Raw genomic sequence first — 18,590 nt, 5'->3', positions numbered from 1 at the left:
ATCTGGCATCCCAGCAGCCTGAAGACACCGACAACCGTCTGCTCCTCCACTGTGTTCCCCTTGGACTCCCTGCAGAGCCTGCAGGGCAGCCACACTAGTGACCACAGCGGCGCTTCAGAGGGATCTATAGTTTTCTGAGCCTAACAGATGGACACAGAACGAGATCAGGGCAACCCCACAGAGCGATTCGTAAGGGAGAACGCTTCCACGTCTGTGCATACGAATTGCCTCAAAATTACACAATAATTAAACTCATCTCTAAAATAAATCATTTAAAAACATACTTGACACACCACATGAAGTGAATCCTTAAATTATGGCTATAATTTAGTCTTTTCAAGCTGCATTTCATTAAAGAGCACAAAACAGAATTATGCTGGGGAAAAAAAATTATTTTAAAAGCTAGCAAAACGGTCTAAGCCATTTTTACCTCAGATTCATATTCCTACAAAGCACACAAGAACAGAATACATATGGAGATTCTCCTGTTATCAGTAGTTGGTGATTACGTTGAAGAGGTACTAGGTACTTGCACAATGCCTTTTTTTTTTATTAAGTCCCTGGTACGTAGCAAGGAGTGACAAGCACTTTAAATGTCCTGAAAAGGCTCTCAACTAAATACCTGAAAAATTGTTCCACTTCCTACTCAGAAAGAGAGCCCAATACAAGAAGGGAATGTACAGAAAGGAGATTTAGCCCCCTCTAGAGGATAAGACAAGAATATAAAATAACGCCTCATGACATGCCTCTGAACATCACTGCAATTCCAGATGCTAGCTCGTAAGATGGTCAGAGTTTGCTGACAGATTTATGAAGCCGCTGTTTTCTTTCTATATGGATGCACAGCTTTCTTTGTGCCTTTCCCTCTTTCTGGGTAAAGCTTTGCATGCAAACTAAAAGACTGCAACAGGCGTGGAGTAGGTAAATGAAAAACAGCCCCCCAAAAATATTCCCATGTGCAAAGCAGCACTAGTTTCCAAACATCTCTTTAATGAGAAAAATAATGCATAGTCCTATAGGCTTGGTTTTCCCAACAAGTGTATATGCAGTATCCAGTAAGTACTGTAGAAAGTAAATACAGATAGATTTCACCCAGTGAGCAAGAATTTATAGGAGGTTTAAGTTTGAAAGGAAGCACAACCTCATTTGACGTCCGTTAAGGTTAAGAAAAACATATCCTAGGGTTGGAGTATTACATTTTCTCTTCAAAGAACCACTTCTGGTGGAGGCTATCAGAGCAGGGTTGGAGTGAGGGTGCTGGTGTCCCGTTGTCTGTATTGTCTATTGCCTCAACACACTTCTGGCTGTGGACGTGGTACAAACTCCCATCCTGAAAAATTGGCAAAGTATTTTCAAAATGGATATTAGCAATACATGTCTAAAGAACAAAGAGCAGATCTGCTGTTACTTTCATTATTCTTTATACATCAGAGTTTTAGGAGCATCAGAGCATACAGAACACAGAGGACCTGCCCAGATTGATCTGTACTTTTATTTTTTGCTTCACTTTTCATTTTCCCTCCTTCTACTGTCCAATTTCCCCCTCCTCAAAGACATACCCCACATACCCCGTTTTACATTCATTCAATGTTTTTAGGATCCATTTACATTTAGACTGTGTCATGTCCCGACATTCAAATCACACTAACTTCCAGTATTGTGTTTTGAATCCTCAGCTTGCTACTAACACACAATAAAAAAAAAAAATATATATATATATTATATATATATATATATATATATATATATTAGGGGTGCAACATACTCGTATCGATATTAAACCGTTCGATACAGTGCTTTCGGTTCGGTTCGCATATGTATGAACAATACAAAATTTGTAATTTATTTTATCAACTTTCCTTCTGACGATGCTGTCTGTGTTGAGCGCAGATCCACTGAGCGTTCAACACAGACAGCATCTTCAGAAGGAAGAGCGCAGGGCAAGCTAGCGAGACAGAAGTTAAGCTCTCCTTGCAACATGGAAAATTGAACCTCCCCCACCCTCATTCAGATCTGGCGTTTGGAATTATTTTGGTTTTCATGTGACATATGACCCTGAAGGTAAGCGCGTCATGGACTAAAGTAAAACAGTATGTTGGATGTGCCACGCAATGCTCAATTACATGGGTGGGAATTAGTGGGTTAGCGCAGTTAGCTCGTTAACGTGTTGGCCATCTAGCCCCACGCACAGGGCGATCAGGGGTAGCTCGTTAACGGAGATTTGCCGTGTTGTGGCGTTAACGTCATTTCAACGAGATTAACGCTGACAGCACTAGTGGGAACACAACGAATATGACTGCACATTTACGCCGACATCATCCTAGTGCAAAGACAAGTGGAAGCAGACAAAAACAACAAGCATGCATGCTACAAACTTTACCCGAGTCATTTAGACAGCCGTTAGCACATGATTCTCCTTATGGGGACCTGATATGTTTAATATTGTGGCGAGCTGAGACAAGGAGGAGACTGAGGTGTCGTTTGGTCTTGCTTCCCGTGAGCTAGCCAGGGAGCACAGCCGTTTATTGACATCTGCAGAAGAACACTGCCGCTAGCTAACTGCTCAGTGCGGCAACCGCACAGCAGCAACAACAACAACACACAGGGCGCCCTCTGACCCCGGAAGGACACACCGTCGCAGCGAGAGGGCGTCACCCGTCACTATGGCAACATAAACAAAACATAACTGTACAAACAGAACCCCGAACAGCCCTGACCCGCTACAATATGCTGCTGAGAATATAGCCCAGAAGAAGCGGATAGTATAGCTTTTATTTTGGAAAGAGCCATTTCTCTGTAATAAACTCTCTTTTCCAAAGATGAGTGATTCCTCAATCAGATACAGGGCTCGCAATATCGCTAGCCCGACGTCCCGGGGCTAGCGATTTTTCCAGTCGGGCTACCAAAATCTATCTCTTCCCTGCCCGTCGGGCTATTGTAGGAAGGAAAAATATATGTCAATGCTTTTGCATTCTTTCGGAAATGTAGCTGGGTAATTATGTCATTGGCATCGGTGAGCCACTGTCAATATGTGACATACTGAAATCGCGTTTGAATTTGCGCTTGTTTTTTTCTTTCACTTTGCAATCGCGCGAACTGTGTATAGAGAGCGACAGCACTGATCTGTGAGTGATGATAATTTGCGCACCAATTCCTCTGACATCGTCTTATCAATCGTTAGCTTACTATGCAAACATGACAAGTGAAATCTCCCGCAGCAAGCTTAAACATGTGAGAGGTTGATCGCGCAGAGAATCGCTGAGCTTATGTGAGTGTGTGTAAAAGCAGCGGGATATAAATTTTAGTTCTGCTGAGCCAAATAAGACAGGTCAGGGTGAAGAAGTGACAGCCAAAGAAAAGCTTACCACAAAACGGAAAAGTTATGACAAATCAGACTATAAGGCAAAAAGAAAGTGCAGCTTTATGGTTTCATGGACAAAAGAATTTCTGTGGCTGCAATATGACGAGCTATATAACCGCGGCTGCACATAAGTGGTCCGCAGGTGCGCATTCGCTGTCAAAATGGGAAAAAAAAACGCGCACAAGATATGAAGTTGCAACGCCTGTTTGCATACATAAGATTTTCTGGAGGAGGACAGACATTTGTTTAAAACTCTTAAAGATGTCGAAGAAGCTCCTTTAAGCAATTACTTTGGTGTTCTTCCACCTCCAAACAAATGTCAGAAGGAGTCCGAACCACAAAAGAAGCGCGTATTCTCGGAAAAGTGGTTGCAGGAGGTGAGCTGGCTTCAAACAAATGATGAACGCACAGAGATGTGGTGCGGAATGTGCCGTGAAAATCCCACTCTAGCAGACAAAAACAGTGCTTTTTATATGGACGCAAACGCGCGTTGCAACTTCTTATCTGGTGCGCGTCTTTTATTTTGACAGCGAATGCGCACATGCGGACCACTTATGTGCACCCGTGTAAATAACATAATGTTCTGCCGGGTGTGTTGTTGGTTTTCTCTCGATTTCTGAGTCGACAAGCGCCTTTGTTACTGGGACCAGTCAAGAAAGGCCCCCATTAGAACCCATGAGAAATGCAAGAAATGCATTATTGCTCAGTCTGCAATATCTTTCCCAGAACAAACACCAATTGCAAATAACATACTAAAAATAAACCTGAAAAATCTGTTTAGAACAGCGTACTATGTTGCAAAGAGTGAACTACCACTGGCAAAATTTAGCAGTCTTTGCAAACTTCAAAAAGCAAATGGCCTAGATCTTGGTTCCACTTGTCTCTCACCCGTGACTTCAGTGGAAATTTCAAATTCAGGATCTGACACAGACTGATTCATGTCCTACACAGTTCTTACAAGTTCATAGAAATTTCTGTTCAATTAGAACCAAGTATTTGAGTTCATGATTGTAATTTTTATACAATGTTGTAATTTGTTTTTCAACAATTTTTGATTAATGTTTTGTTTCCTTTACAATATTATACTTTAATGTATAATATTGTAAAGGAAACAAAACATCAATCAAAAAATTGCTCTCTTTTTTATTCGGGCTACTTAAATTTATTTTGGGCTACCAAAAACTGAAGAGTCCCTGCCCGAAGGGCTACCAGGGATTTTGAAATTTTGCGAGCCCTGAGATATATTTATTTTTTTAATTACTTTTGTTTCAGCAACATTAAATTTAAAAACTGTACTTTTGAGTTAAAATATATATTTATAATTTTAATAAATGACAAATTAAAAAGGCATGAACATTTTTTTTGTATCGAAAAAATATCGAACCGTGACACCAAAGTATCAAACCGAACCATGAATTTCGTGTATCGTTGCACCCCTAATATCTATCTATCTATCTATCTATCTATCTATCTATCTATATAGATAGATATAGATAGATATATCTATATCTATCTATAGATATAGATATAGATATATAGTTATCATCTGAAACAAACATAAACATAAATTTGAATTCAGTGTGTTTTAAAAACAGAAAAAATGACATGTATTGTTAAAAGCCTAGGGCACTTTCAGAATTTGAATTGTACAGTGTGTACTACTTTCTCTCTGAAGGGATAATAGTTGATGGAACAAGAGAAACTAAGTGGCTGGTTAAAAGGTCACTGTAAGAGTGAGGAACTATAGAGTCAATCATTTAATTCAGTGTTGGGTGCTCATCTTTTAAAACATTAGTGGCAGTTCAAAAAGGAAAATAAGTAGAAATCTGAAATCAACAAAATGTAACAGAAAATTCAACAAAGAACTATATTTTAGACGTTGATTTTATATTCCACATCTTCTCTTCCAGACAGCAACTCAAAAATTAATGACATGCTGCAATTTCAGGGCCACCACATTAATTTCCTTTTTAACACTATTAGTTAAAATGTGGACTTAGATAGGGATAAACACAGAAACTCACTAGACTAAAATACTTTACAGCTTACCTTTTTGAAGACAAATTTCTGGTCTGAAGGTACAGGCTGCCCTCGTTTTCTGCACAGCTGGACAGTCAAGTAGGTACTGATGCTGTCACCCGCGATGCATCCAGCAGGTTCCCTTGTGTTGTAAGAGATCTCACCATTCACAGAGTATTCAAAGAACTGTAGGATGAGACAAAACAACTGGGGTCACTGGGTCACTTTATTAGATACACCTGTTAAACTACTTGTTAATGCACATATCTAAACAGCCAATCGAGACACATAGGTTAGTCGAAGTCAATATGATCTGCTGAAGTTCAATCCGAGCATCAAAATTGGGAAAGAAACGCGATTTTAGCGAATTTGAACGGGGCATTGTTGTTGATGTCAGACAGGCTTGTCTGATTATTTCAGAAACTGCTGATCTACTGGGATTTTCCCCACGCAGCTCTCTCTAGGGTTTACAGAGAATGATATAAAAAATAGAAATTATCCAGTGAGCACTAAATCTCTGGATGAAAATGCATTGTTGATGGCAGAGGCTGCTTGAAGCTGAAGGAAAGCAGCCGTAAGTCATTACAACAAATTTATAATACAGAAGAGCATCTCTGAATGCAGAACACTTCAAACCTACAAGCAGACGAGCTACAGCAGCAGAAAACCGCACTGGGTGCAGCTCCTGTCAGCTAAGAACAGGAGACCAAGGCTACAATTCGGAGAGGCTCACCAAAATAAGATAACACAACGTCAGAGAAACAGAAATATAAAAACATGGATCCACCCTGCCTTGAATAAACAATTTAGGCTGTTGTTGGTGGCATATTAATAGGAGGAAATACTTTTTTGGTACCATCACAGCCTACACGAGTATCGTTTCTGACCATCTTCCTGAAGCCTGCTTTCAGCAGAATAATGTGACATGTTGAAATTCAAATAATTTCTAGCTTGCTCCTTGAACATGACAGTGAGTTCACTGTACTCAAATGGCCTCCACAGTCACCAGATCTCAATCTAATAGAGCACATTTTAGGATGTGCTGGAATGTGAGATTCACATCATGTTCCGTTGACAAATCTGCAGTAACTGTCTGATGCTGTCATGTCAATATGGAGCAAAATCTCCAAGGAATATTTCCAGCACCTTGTTGAATCTATGCCACAAAAGATTAAAGCAGCTCTGAGAGCAAAAGGCAAACCAACCAAGCATTAGCATGGTGTTCCTAATAGAAAAAATGCAACAATTTCAGTTAGCCTAAATTCAGTTAAAACAGAAGAATGGCACTGTTAGGGATCTATATTTAGGACAGAGAGATGGCTTGAGCGTGTGTTTCGTCTCTGTAGCATGCCCAGTAGTCTCATAAGGCAGCTATCCCCACTTTCTACAATAATAACATCAGTTTGTGTCCACAGAGATGTTCTGGAATAACAATGCTAAATTTCACAGTGCTTCCTGGATTACTGAATATCACAAAGGAAAAGGCACTGGGAAATGTGAATTCCCTTTGTATCAACAAAGCCATCACATAATTTTGCAGCCTGGAATAACAGATGATATTCATTATTCCCAGGTCTGTAAGAGTACACAACACGATTCTTGTAGTCCGAGAGGAAATAGGATGACTATATGTTTAATCTGAAAGAAATTGAGATGCTATTTATATCCATGATTACCTTTGTCTATGATAAATGTAAAACAGGGAGTAGTGAAGAACAGAAGGAGAAGACATGGAAGGAGATAAATGGATCTGCCACGGAGATCAAAAGCAGTTTGTAATTATTGCTATCAAACATTAATGCCACTGGATGCAAAAGTTGTAGATAATAGTCAGGAACCCAGAAGAGTCGCTCTACAAGCAGACAAACCCATAAACTACAGTGGTCATGAAGCAATCTGATTAACTTTAACTAGTCAGTAATGCCTCCCAAAGGTGTGACAATGATCACTTAATGTTATAAAGTGCTTTACAAAACTAAATAAAACCAGACATGGGCCAATAAACTAAGAATATGGCCAAAGAACCTGAGCACAGTGGAGGCAATAAAATAAAACACTCTAAATCAAAAACATATCACACATTTCCAAAAGATTTTAAAAACAAAACTCTTTATACACAGATGGTACGAAGGCTCTTTTCACAAAAGTCTAATCAGCCTTTATTACAAGCCTTGACCTGAGAGAAATCAGCTGGGCTCCACACTCTGATCTAAAGGGTCCAGAAGGCATTTATTAGGTCAATAAATCAGAGATGTATAGCGAAGCTGTTAAAGGGCAAAAGACTGACAAACACGATTGTAAGGTCAGTTTTTAAAGCCATGAGTGTCCTCTCAATCATTAGAATTGTGCCAACTGAAGATGATGGAGACAATATTTGTTTGTTTGGAATGTTTGGAGAAATAAATGTCCGAATTGTGTTTCTCCAAACATTATTTTTCTCTTTTCAAATAGCTCAGAGGACATTCATATTAGATTGATTAATGGCAGTCTTCAAGAGTGCCAGGATTAACTGAACAAGAGTAAACAAATGATCGCCGAAGCTCACATATAAAAGGGCAAACAGTGTGCTGTGTTCAAAAACCAACATTCAATTAAAATCTAACTGAAAGCTGCGTTTCACATGATTGAAAATGGGCTGTAACCAAGTAGCTAATCAGCAAACTAGCTTGTAAACCTGTTTTAAGTTTAGTGAGCTGTTCAGCAAAGGAAGATGCAAGTGTTTTTTTTATCACTGGCATTACTTACTTGGTTCTGGCCCATTCCATGACACAGATAGAGGATGACCCTTTGGCCCACCACTGCATTCTCATCTGTAGGGTTGTAGTCAAAACAGTAGTTGGTCTTGCCCCGGTTCTTAAGCTAGCAAAAGGCAGCAACAAAATATAATTAGGTAGTGGTACAACCTGGCTTGCAGAAGCTCATAAGGTCTTACTTTGTTCTCACCATTCCAAACATGCCTGGCCGATCATGTGGGACGTGGATATCGGGATAAATGTTATCCAAGTACCACTTGAAGCTCTTGCAGCCCAACTTCTCTCGGAGCATCCTCCGCTCCGTTACATCTCCAAAGGCCTCCTGGAGACAAACATGGCAAATGACAGTTCAACATGATTATTTTATTTTCACTTTTCTGCCTTGGCAAGCTAAAATAAAATTAAGAAGCACAGAATTGCTCTGCATTTATAAAAAAATAAAAATGAATTACCAGTGATATCTCATATTCAAATAAAAATTTTAAGTGAGAGCGCTGTCGATGCAGCCACCATCAGACAGCTGTTGTGTCCGATGAAGTATTCATAATATACCAGTGGCCTGAAATGGAATACAATAGCACCATCTATGGTCCATTACTCTATACAAATGCAGTTCACTCCAAACAATAGCTCCCCCTCAAACAAACAGAACTTCCAACAGTCAAACAGGATACATGTGTCAATTTTACAAGAGTCTCCGTGTGTGTGCGCAAACAGTTCGTGCCTGTGTAAACACTTTTATGCATACAAAGTTACACATGTACACACCACGCTGAAAAAGACTAGTTAATTAGATTATGAGAAAGAACACAGTCTCCACTTTAATGTGCCAGTGAGCATATGCTCACCACACCTTCCCTGCTGCAAGAAAGATTCAGCAGCACTGCAGGATGATGGATGATGGTGGCCTGCCCAAACACAGCTCTAATTGGCTATTCATCAGTCTATTTAGTGAGAAGAAAGATTCCCAAAGGACGCAGTGCTTTGTCAATGGCTAGGACCAGCATGGACTATCAGAACAATGAGGACTAGTCCAGGACACTTACCAGGATAATAAGACTTAAATTAAGGATCAGTAAAGGTCCTGATAAAATGCAAAGGTAAGGGCAACCAGCCCAGTGACAGTGCAACCTATATGGATGAATAAACGGTCACAGGAAACGACCTAAGGGAGCAACTAGGAACCGAGAGCACAGAGGTGCCAATTAGTGAAACAGCGGTGGAAAACAAGAGCTAATGATTCCAGAGGGCTGTACTACAAAGCAAGTTAGCCAACTTTTAAAGGCAACTCCTACAGCAACTTTGTAGCCTAAGGTATGACTTCCAGAGCTCACTGCCTAGTAACCAGTATACTCTCTTTAAAAAAAAAAATAGCATCAGCTTTCCTAGAAGATCCTGTGAAGCTTGGTGCATCTATAGGAAGATGGCCCTCTGGATTTCTCTGCGAACATCAATGAGGATTACAAATGTTCAGTGTCGGGAACTTAATTCCTTGAGTCTTTTCCTGTTAGGACGAAGCAATTTCAAAGACAATCCATGGTTTGCTAGGCCTCTATATAGCAAAATACAGTAAATCCTAAAACAGACAGTGTTAAATCCTGGTAGATTACTTGCTGACCTCATAGGAGAGTTGAAGCTGAAAGATTAAGGCTAAATTTATTGTACATGTTATTAAAATACAGCTAAGCGACACATTTAGTTTGCAGAATACACAACTATAATTACAGTCAGCATATCCATGCCTTATTAATGAGGCAGTGATTAAAAAGCCTATTAACTTTCAGTCTGCATTTTCCTTTTTTTTGCCAGCTGTCCTTTCTGGCTTTTGCTGCAACAATTGTTTTGCTGCAATTTCTCATATTTATATTTTTTAGTTATATTTAGGATATATTTGCTCTTTTTTGTGAAAAATATGCGTCTCTAGACCTGTCGTTGTTTGCAACTGATCTCTAGCAAGCTCATAACTTAAACCAAAATTTAACGACATCAATTCATATCTTAATTACGATTGCAGTACCCGGATTTTCCCCTCAATCATCCAGTGTTAATAAAGAGTGCCCCTTCAGTTGAGTACAGTTCTCAGTCATTCCTTCACCCTGCACCATTTCATATGTAGATTATTTAGGTTTTATGGTGCCTTGTTACTAATTAACAAGCTATAAAAATAGCTCACATGGACTGGCACGTAACCCATGTTGACAGCCACGCGGACCTGCCCTTCTACAAATCCTAAAAGACTTCCAGATCTCACTGCCTGCTGGCTGTTTTTTCTTTTTTTTTGGTTTGATTTGGGGATTTCTTGCTTTGTCTGGGAGTGTCGGAGTGAAAGTGTCACAGGCTGTCAGAATGTCAGGGGAACGGCACGTTTAAAAAAAAAAAAAAAAAAAAGCAACCATGAATTTGTTAGTCTAAGGTTATTTTGTTCAAAATCTACAAAGCAGGGCTGCAATGATTCGAGCTCATTTCTGTAATCACCAGAAAAACCTTTACTGGGAAAAAGATGCAGGAATTCCGTTAAAAACATTCAACAAGCTCCAGTGTGAGAAGAGAACTTTGTAGCTGCTCCCATACACTCCTGCTTGTTTTAGTTAGCAAAAATCTACAGTTAAGCTACAGAAGCTAAAATTAAATATGCAGATGAACTGTTAACTTCATCTGATATGACGTTAAAATTACGCAGGTTGCAGGTGGCTTTTTCAGATTTAAAAAGAATATAAATATCATATTAATATTTATATGTTAAATTATTGATTTCTATATTGATATATTAATTAAATTGTATTAATATTTTAAAATCAAAGCAGTCATACACACACCCCTGGGTAAGCTATGACATTAATGGGCAAAGACAGACTACAGACTATAAACAGGCACAGTACATTCATCCAGGAGACTAGTATAACTTTGTGCCAAGCAAAATTGTAAAATTGTAACTTCCTTGTAAGATATGTTCGTTTATAGATATAAACCTTATCTAGTATTGTTATTGTGTATAAACACATGTTCAGCTGTGAATCAAACAGGATGAGCAAAAACAGTGTTTGTTTGGAGGGTATGATGAATTTTTTGGCAAAGCTACCTTATCTCATGGAGATAAGTGCTACCTGATCTGTGCTTAGAGAGCATTTCCTGTTAACTACACTATCACTCACGCACACACACACAAAATCAGGGCACCCCCATGGGTCGGCACTGCTCTCACCGTGTCAAGGACAGGTGGGTGACACCCGCTGGCACCAAGTAGCACAGAAAGGTGGTAATCGCACACCGGAATGCCCTGACCCCTGTCACCTTGGGTGTCTGCTGCTCATATATCCCCCGTGTCACTTAATCAGGTGAGCTTTTGCAGCGTGCATGTGTGCGAGCGCGTTTTGGGAGAAGGCAGAGTATTTTTGATATTTTTTCGCATACCGAGAGTGAGTTCACTGGTGAAATGAAGGGGTTAATGAGACAGTGCTGTGGTGAATGCAGCTATTTAAAAAGAGAAAGAAAGAAATATTCTGCTTTCACATTCACATCATCTGCACACACTCACCAGGCGTGCGTGGGGATTACGATGATAGTAGATCTCCTTGTATTCATCCAGCCAGACCTCAGCTGCTCTCACGCTGTTTGCCAACGCTTTGCTCCGTGAGTAAGGTGCCTTTTTCGGGAAGACGTGACCCACGTGGGAGCACGGGTGGACCTCCAGGCTGCCCCCACACTGCCAAATCTAAGACACATCAATAACACCACCACGAGGATTTGGTTAGCCTCTCAGCCATGATTCAATCAGGAAACAAAGCACAGTCTTGTTGCGGAGGAGCTTGGGAACAGAAAAGCTAGCCTGTTGTTGGAAAATATTTTTGGTTTCTTCCCTTTGGGAAATTACAGTTATTGTAGGGAAGGGATGTTTAAATTCTTTGCTGCAATTAAAGTATTAAGCTCTTCGGCCTGCTTTCACTCCATGTTTAGTTTTATTTTCATTGCAGATTCCACATAAATTGAGCAGCTGTCATATGGTTCAACAAATCTAAAGCAGACACTCCTGCCTTTTTTAGTGGCTTGCACTATGAATTGGGCCATAATCCCAAAAGGAGTGCAAACTTAATGTCAATTTGGACATAACACGTGCTTTACCTATGTTATCATTACATAAATAATACTGTATATGTCCATGAAAACACACAGCTCTTACCCTGAAAGAGAATTCCAGGTTCTCTCCTCCCCACACCTCCATTCCTGTGTCATATGTTCCCAAATAATGGAAGAAGTCCTTCCTCACAGCAAACAGACCACCTGCCATAGTAGGAGACCTCAAGACACCAAAAAATAAAAATTATATTACAGGATAACGAGCTCCATCTTATATGAGACAGATGTAATTATCTCAGTATGAAGAAAAAAGTATGATATGTCAGCAGTGCAGTTTCTGTAATAATGTAGCTGCCACACTCAAAGTTACATTCCCAAATACTCATATGGGATTTTTTTTTCTATTTTTGGGTAATAAAGAGTCCTTAAAACACACCTGATGACATCTACGGGTGAACGTCGGCGTTTCTGTTCGTAGTCTGGGATGGTGTGCCAGGTAAAGACCAACCGCCAATCAAACCCTCCGATTTGAGGTTCCCCAGCATGGCCTAAATACTGGAAGGTGTTCCAGTCTATCACGTCGATGACGGGGCACACCACGGCCTCCGGCTCCTCTTTGATCCTTGGCGAGAAAAAAGGAAAGGAGAAAAAGGCGAATGTCAGGAGGGAGCAGTGTTACAAAGCAAGCAATTTGTTTATCTATAAAAGTCTCCATACAAACGTTGGTGCTGCCCTTGTTTGAAAGGCTGGAGCACCGAGACAGTGAGTCAGACACGGCTACATAACAGTGCTCCTGCAGCTGGCTGATAGAGATTCAGAGCTTCACACTCTGTGACAGCTGGACTAAAAGACAGCCTTTCTAAAGGCCGCACTTTGACAAAATAATCAAGGAGAGAAGGCATTTCTTTTTTTCCCTGGCGGGCGCTCTCTCACCTGTGGAGCACAGGCTCTAACCAGCCGTCGTGACACTCGCAATGACAATCCAGGAAGGTCAGAACCTCGCCTGTGGTGATGGATGCCCCGAGCAAACGGGCCCGCACCAGCCCCTCCCTCTTTGTGGCCCGGATCAGACGCACCTTATTCAAACCTGAGACGTACTTGTCCAGTGGCTCCTTGAGATGAGCTTTCAGAAAATAAACAGATGAGCAGATAAACCAAAATAAACAATCAGGTTGTTTTTTTTATGTGTTTGTATCAAGAGTTGTTTCTCAAAATCACAACAAATACAAAACTAGAGAAAAATCTATCAGCTACAGCTGGAAGTTTCTTCCCATAAGGCAAATTTTTTAGCGTTTCTTGATCAGTATTCCATGTGAGGGGATAAAAAGCAAGCACAGACAGACAGTCGTTTTGTTATCTCTGAGTCCAATCACATTGTAAAATCTGAGAGGGGACAAAGCTGGCATGTGGCTCAGGTGTCAGAAGCGTCACAGCGCAACGTGAGACTGTTAGAAAAACAAGTCAGCATTGATAAAAGAAGGTGATAAGCTATCTGGCACACATTTCCAATGCATTTGGAAGAGGCTCCGAATTCCCACCTCTAGAGGAAAGAGAGTAAAACTGTTTGATACACATTTGCCATATTCACTAGAAAATGGTGAGCTTTCTTTGAAGCAGGTAAACAAGACACACCCACCAGTCTTTTTAGGATGAAATTACTTCCTTTTATGCTCTCAGCCAAATACGCATTAATCCAAAAGGCGAAAGTTACATCATTGTTTGATTTACTCAAGCTCAACACTTAGTAAGTAAATATAACCACGAGCAGATGTTAGTGTTGAGGGAGAGGTAGGCATTGCTTCATTTATACATTCATGATCGAAAACACTTTAGAAGCATTAAAAGTTTCTCAACTCGTACAAAACAAAAACCCCAACAGGAATAAACACTGCATATAGTATATTATTTACTTTTATTATAGGTTTATTTGAATATACTCATAGAAGATGTAAAAAATATAACACTGATGCAGGAGATTTCCCTTTATCTATATCTTAGTTTATAACTAAAACTACTGATTGTTTTAGTAATCAAGTATTCTGCTGATTAACCCACTGATTGATGAGAAACACTTTTTGTCTTACTAATGAGCAATAATAATTACTTACTACTTGCTTATTTGCTCATTGATATTATTACAAATGGAAACCAATATTTTTAATAATTTAATTGGATACAACATCTGTCAAAACACTTTCATCGTGTTTATGCGGCATATTTAAGTCATATTTGCTAAAGAAAACATATTCATTAGTGCGAAAATAAATAATCACAAATGTCAAAATGTAAATAAATAAAAGGTTTACATGTCACCTAAGCTAAACTAAGGCAGAAATCAGTCTTTACTCTGTCTTCTTGGAAAGACGGAGTAAAGACCAACCCAGATTGAAGGTTTTTGCATGTATACCTTTTCATTTATTTTTGCATTAGACAAAATGTTTTCTTCAAATACAATGTGAGTTTAATACAGCACATGAACACAATGAAAGGGTTTAGTTTGTTTTTGTTTTCTTTGGTTTACAGATGTATTTTTTTAAGCTGAAGCCTGTTGAACAGGTTTGATTAAGGACTTCCACCGGCTTTTTTCCAGCGAAAGTTTTATTGGTGGTTGGAGCAACGCTTTGTGTAGTGGGACAGACTCCGCCTCCAAGTTGAACTACTTACATTGTGATGACTGAGGCTATAGAGTTGTGGATTAAACTAAAAATCAAAGCACAAAAATTTGCATCCAGTATTTTTTTATAATTCGATGAGCATATTTTCCAGTATCTCTGTTTGACTTGCCTAACTGATAACATGTCAGTATATCCTCCTCCACCCATCTAACTGCTACCTGTCTGTGTGCACCTGTAACAGCTCCTGACTGTCAGCCTGCCACCATTCTTGCCCACTGCCTGTCCATCAGTCTGTCTGTGCCTCTACCTTTGTCACTGTAGTCATCCACCAGCACCACCTCTTTCAGCAGGATGTCAGGAGACGTCTCCAGCACACTGTGAACAGTCCTCAGCAGGGTGGACCAGGCCTCGTTGTAGAAAGCAATCACCACAGAGGTCGTGGGCAAGGACCTGTAGTCATACTTCAGCTCTTTGCAGCTGGAGAGAGAGGAGACTTGGTTGTTAGAATGCAGACTAAAAAAAATTGGAGGTGAGGCTGGGTGGCTGGAATGACACTGCACAATGAGAGCTGGCTGTGTAAATTTGCATGTAAAGCTGGATCGTGGTTAACCTTCATACTTTTAAGATTTGATGACCAATAGAAGTAAACACAGAGCATTTATTATTCCATCTTAACAGCAGATGACTCAGTTTACGAGTTACACGTCCTCTGAGGTATTTACTGAGCCGTGTAATAGTGTTGCTGGGGCATCCAAACTGCAAAGGCTTCTTTTAAACTTTAGATCTGGGCTTTAACATTGTTAACAATAGACAACAGGTTACTTACAGTGGGTTCCATCTCTCTGGCAGCCTGCGGTGCAGTGATATTTTATCACTGACATAAGTGTTAATCTGGTGCGCTTTGATACTTTCCTCTTCTTTTCTTTTCTCCTCTTCGTTCAGATTCAGTTTCACGGCTCTGCCCAGTTCTCCCAGAGCGTTTAAATCCAAGGGGGGCTTCTCGTAGACTGGCTTCTTAAGGAGCTCATACTCTTCCTCTCCTGTGACTTCCCGTCGGTTCGTCAAGCTCACTTCCCCCGACTTGCGTTTGAAAAATGTAACATATCCCAGCAAAATGGCACCAACTATTAAAATAAGTAACTTGGGCCGTTTCCTCCTTCCGTATGCAGCCATCGTTTCGTTTCTTTGCAAGGCGCAAAGTTGGAGGCTCTCATGCCCCGATGAGCTGCACTGTGCTCAACCTTTGCTGTCCAAGTTGGTTTTGCTAGACTCCACAGCCGCGTCACCTTTCCGTTTGACTACTTCCAAGTTTCTCCTCCATAGTTCAGGCAAAGTGTAACTCTATCTACGTACAGAGTCCCCAAACTGGGTGAGTCTTCTCAGTCAAACGGAGAACGGTGGTCACTCCTCCTCAATTCCGTTACCCTGCCTGCTGCTGGAGTGAAGAGGGAAAGGATTAACTAACTCAGATTAGATTAGCTAACAAGTATCTCTTCGGATTAGTGAGCCACCTAACTGCTGGAGGAAAGGAAAACTAGGTCAAATCAAAAGCCTCGTATGCTGTTTCTTTCAGTTCACTCACTGAGAAAATCAAATATTATAATTAAAAAGATTTTTTTTTTCGTTCTCAGTCAAGTCTTTATGAATATAGTTTGTGTCCAACCGGTTCATCAAGTGCCATCGAGGAACCGGGATTAACGACATTTACGTGAACAGCAGTAGAAGTTCAAGTCAACTTTTAGTAGCAGAATTAGCAACTAGTTTCCGGTTATCAAATTAAAACTCCGTTCCCTTTCAAACTACCCCGGAATAACGCCACGTAAAATACTGCACAGATATTATTATTATTATTATTATTTTTTTTTTTTTTTTTTGTTCGAAGACTTCAAAAATTCGTAAAATGACTGCCAGGGGTACACTAGCTTGTATAAGTAAAATAAGTCACTTCCGCTTTCGATTTTTTTAATCATCAAAGATTGGTTCTGGTAATTTCTCAGTTTTCGAGTTTGTTGGGCACCACTGCTTTATATTATGTCACAAAGCGTTGCAAAAGTTTGTAGGCTTTTAATTTGAAAGCCTGAAAAAATGAAGTTTATGATAAGCAGTCATTTTATTTCTATATCCAAGTGATCTTTTTATAGGTTCTCATTCATACGAGGCCCCTTGTCACTCATATGAAACCGATATGAAAACTCTTGACACGAAAGATGAAATCTGACACAAAATGTATGTTTAAGCAAATTAAAATGCTAAATAATTAAGGCGATCTTTCGAGGCGAGAAGGTAATTTGAGTGGCGCACTGTTTGATCGAGTACCCATATTGTGAAAACCACAAAGAGACACGGGAAGGTAACAAGTCAGCCGGAGTGTTGTAATATACCACGGTAGACTGCCCTTGTCGTGTCTGTCAGAGACTCAACATTCATGTGAGTGCATGAATGAGGGCGTTCTCATTTAGGACGAGATGATGGATAACATTTTCCATGCAATAGATAGCCTACTGTAATAGGTGCAAATATTAAAACGGAAATTAAAACACTTATTAGTTGCACCTTTGGGGTTTGGGCTGACTTGAACAGAGGTTCCTGTAACGTGACTGGGATTAGCTCTGACCTCACCATAACTGGTCCAACTTGACTGTATTGTTGATCACCCAGTAAGCCTAGGCTATATTTAATCAGTACATTTGTGTTTTACTAGGGAGGGGCAGGAGAGAAATCGGGGAAACTTGGGCCTTCACTATGTGCAGCAGTATATACATTTCTACTTTTTAAATTTTGCAGTGATGTTAAATGGCATCATTCTGAGATAGCACTTTCCAACTCTCCTTGACACTCGTAGCGTTTTATACAACTTCAACCAAGCACTTTTTTTTGCTTTCTAACATTCCCACACATTCATACTCCAGTGAACACATCTGAGAACAAAATGTTGGGGTTCAGTATCTCATTCAAGCATACTTAAGACCGGAGGAATCAAACTACCAACCTTTCCGAGCTACAGCCACCCCATGTGATATCATGGGAGGCATCTTTTTAGCATGGTGTGTTCCTATAGGACTGGTGTGGATCCGGGCTTCCTCTCCCCCCTAGGCTACTTTTAATGATCCCACATTTTAAAATATGAATTTACTGAATAAAGTTTGTCATTTCATCTGCACTTTTTGTGGTCACACCTTGTTTTCAGGTCTGTGACAGATCATTAATTATTACACTATTCATAAAATTATAGTTGGGTGTATCTTGGGAATGTATCAGTCATTAAAGCGTAGGAGTAACTGGGCTTGTTTTATTCAGTACATTAGAATACAATAGGAACAACCACATGAAAACAGACTGCATATTGTTCCAGTTACAGGGGTTTTATCATGTAAGATCTGTTCAGTTGAAACACACCCTTGTCAGCCTTTCACGACACATCTTGTCATGAAAGCCAAGTGACACAAATGCCCGTGGACCTGTGGATGAAAAAACAACATAGGAACCATGACTGAGTTTTCTAATGACTAATGCATTTTTAAAAGAAAAGAAAACACAGCACCCAGCTGTCACTGAACCACTAAAAGTTGCCTATCTTTGTTGCATCCTATAGCTTTATTGTGTATATTGTGTTACCTTAAAAGAGTATTCTGTTATTTTGTTAGCTTTTTTATACCACATACTTAGAATAAGTGTACTTTAGAAAGGTTTTTTTCTTAAGTAAGAAGGTCCAAGGATATATTAGTGATACATCATCTTGAATATCCAAATTTATTACATCTATAATTA

At 39.9% G+C, this 18,590-nt stretch overlaps 1 protein-coding gene across 1 annotated transcript; it reads right to left on the bottom strand.

Annotated features, from left to right (window-relative positions):
* Positions 1-969: 969 nt before the first annotated feature.
* On the bottom strand, positions 970-16,522 carry galnt12 (UDP-N-acetyl-alpha-D-galactosamine:polypeptide N-acetylgalactosaminyltransferase 12). Its single transcript, XM_026156674.2, has 10 exons — positions 15,649-16,522; positions 15,130-15,299; positions 13,141-13,330; positions 12,644-12,829; positions 12,311-12,428; positions 11,669-11,845; positions 8,324-8,455; positions 8,126-8,239; positions 5,411-5,566; positions 970-1,330 (listed from the first exon to the last, which is right to left on the bottom strand). The coding sequence occupies exons 1-10, from the start codon at positions 15,993-15,995 to the stop codon at positions 1,193-1,195; spliced, it is 1,728 nt and encodes a 575-aa protein (XP_026012459.1). The 5' UTR covers positions 15,996-16,522; the 3' UTR covers positions 970-1,192.
* Positions 16,523-18,590: the final 2,068 nt, after the last annotated feature.

Source organism: Astatotilapia calliptera, chromosome 22, assembly GCF_964374335.1.
Source record: "Astatotilapia calliptera chromosome 22, fAstCal68.1, whole genome shotgun sequence".
In the NCBI taxonomy this organism is placed as follows: Eukaryota; Metazoa; Chordata; class Actinopteri; order Cichliformes; family Cichlidae; genus Astatotilapia; species Astatotilapia calliptera.
Note: the sequence above shows the minus strand (reverse complement) of the source record. Positions and strands in the feature narration are given on the sequence as shown.

Bases quoted from the DNA above. Each gene is read 5' to 3' on its own strand.
- galnt12 (XM_026156674.2), bottom strand. From the start codon at position 15,995: ATGGCTGCATACGGAAGGAGGAAACGGCCCAAGTTACTTATTTTAATA. The intron at 15,300-15,648 runs GTAAGTAACCTG...CTCTCTCTCCAG, and splicing joins CCAGAGAGATGGAACCCACT to CTGCAAAGAGCTGAAGTATG. The intron at 11,846-12,310 runs GTAAGAGCTGTG...GATGTGTCTTAG, and splicing joins ACCTGGAATTCTCTTTCAGG to ATTTGGCAGTGTGGGGGCAG.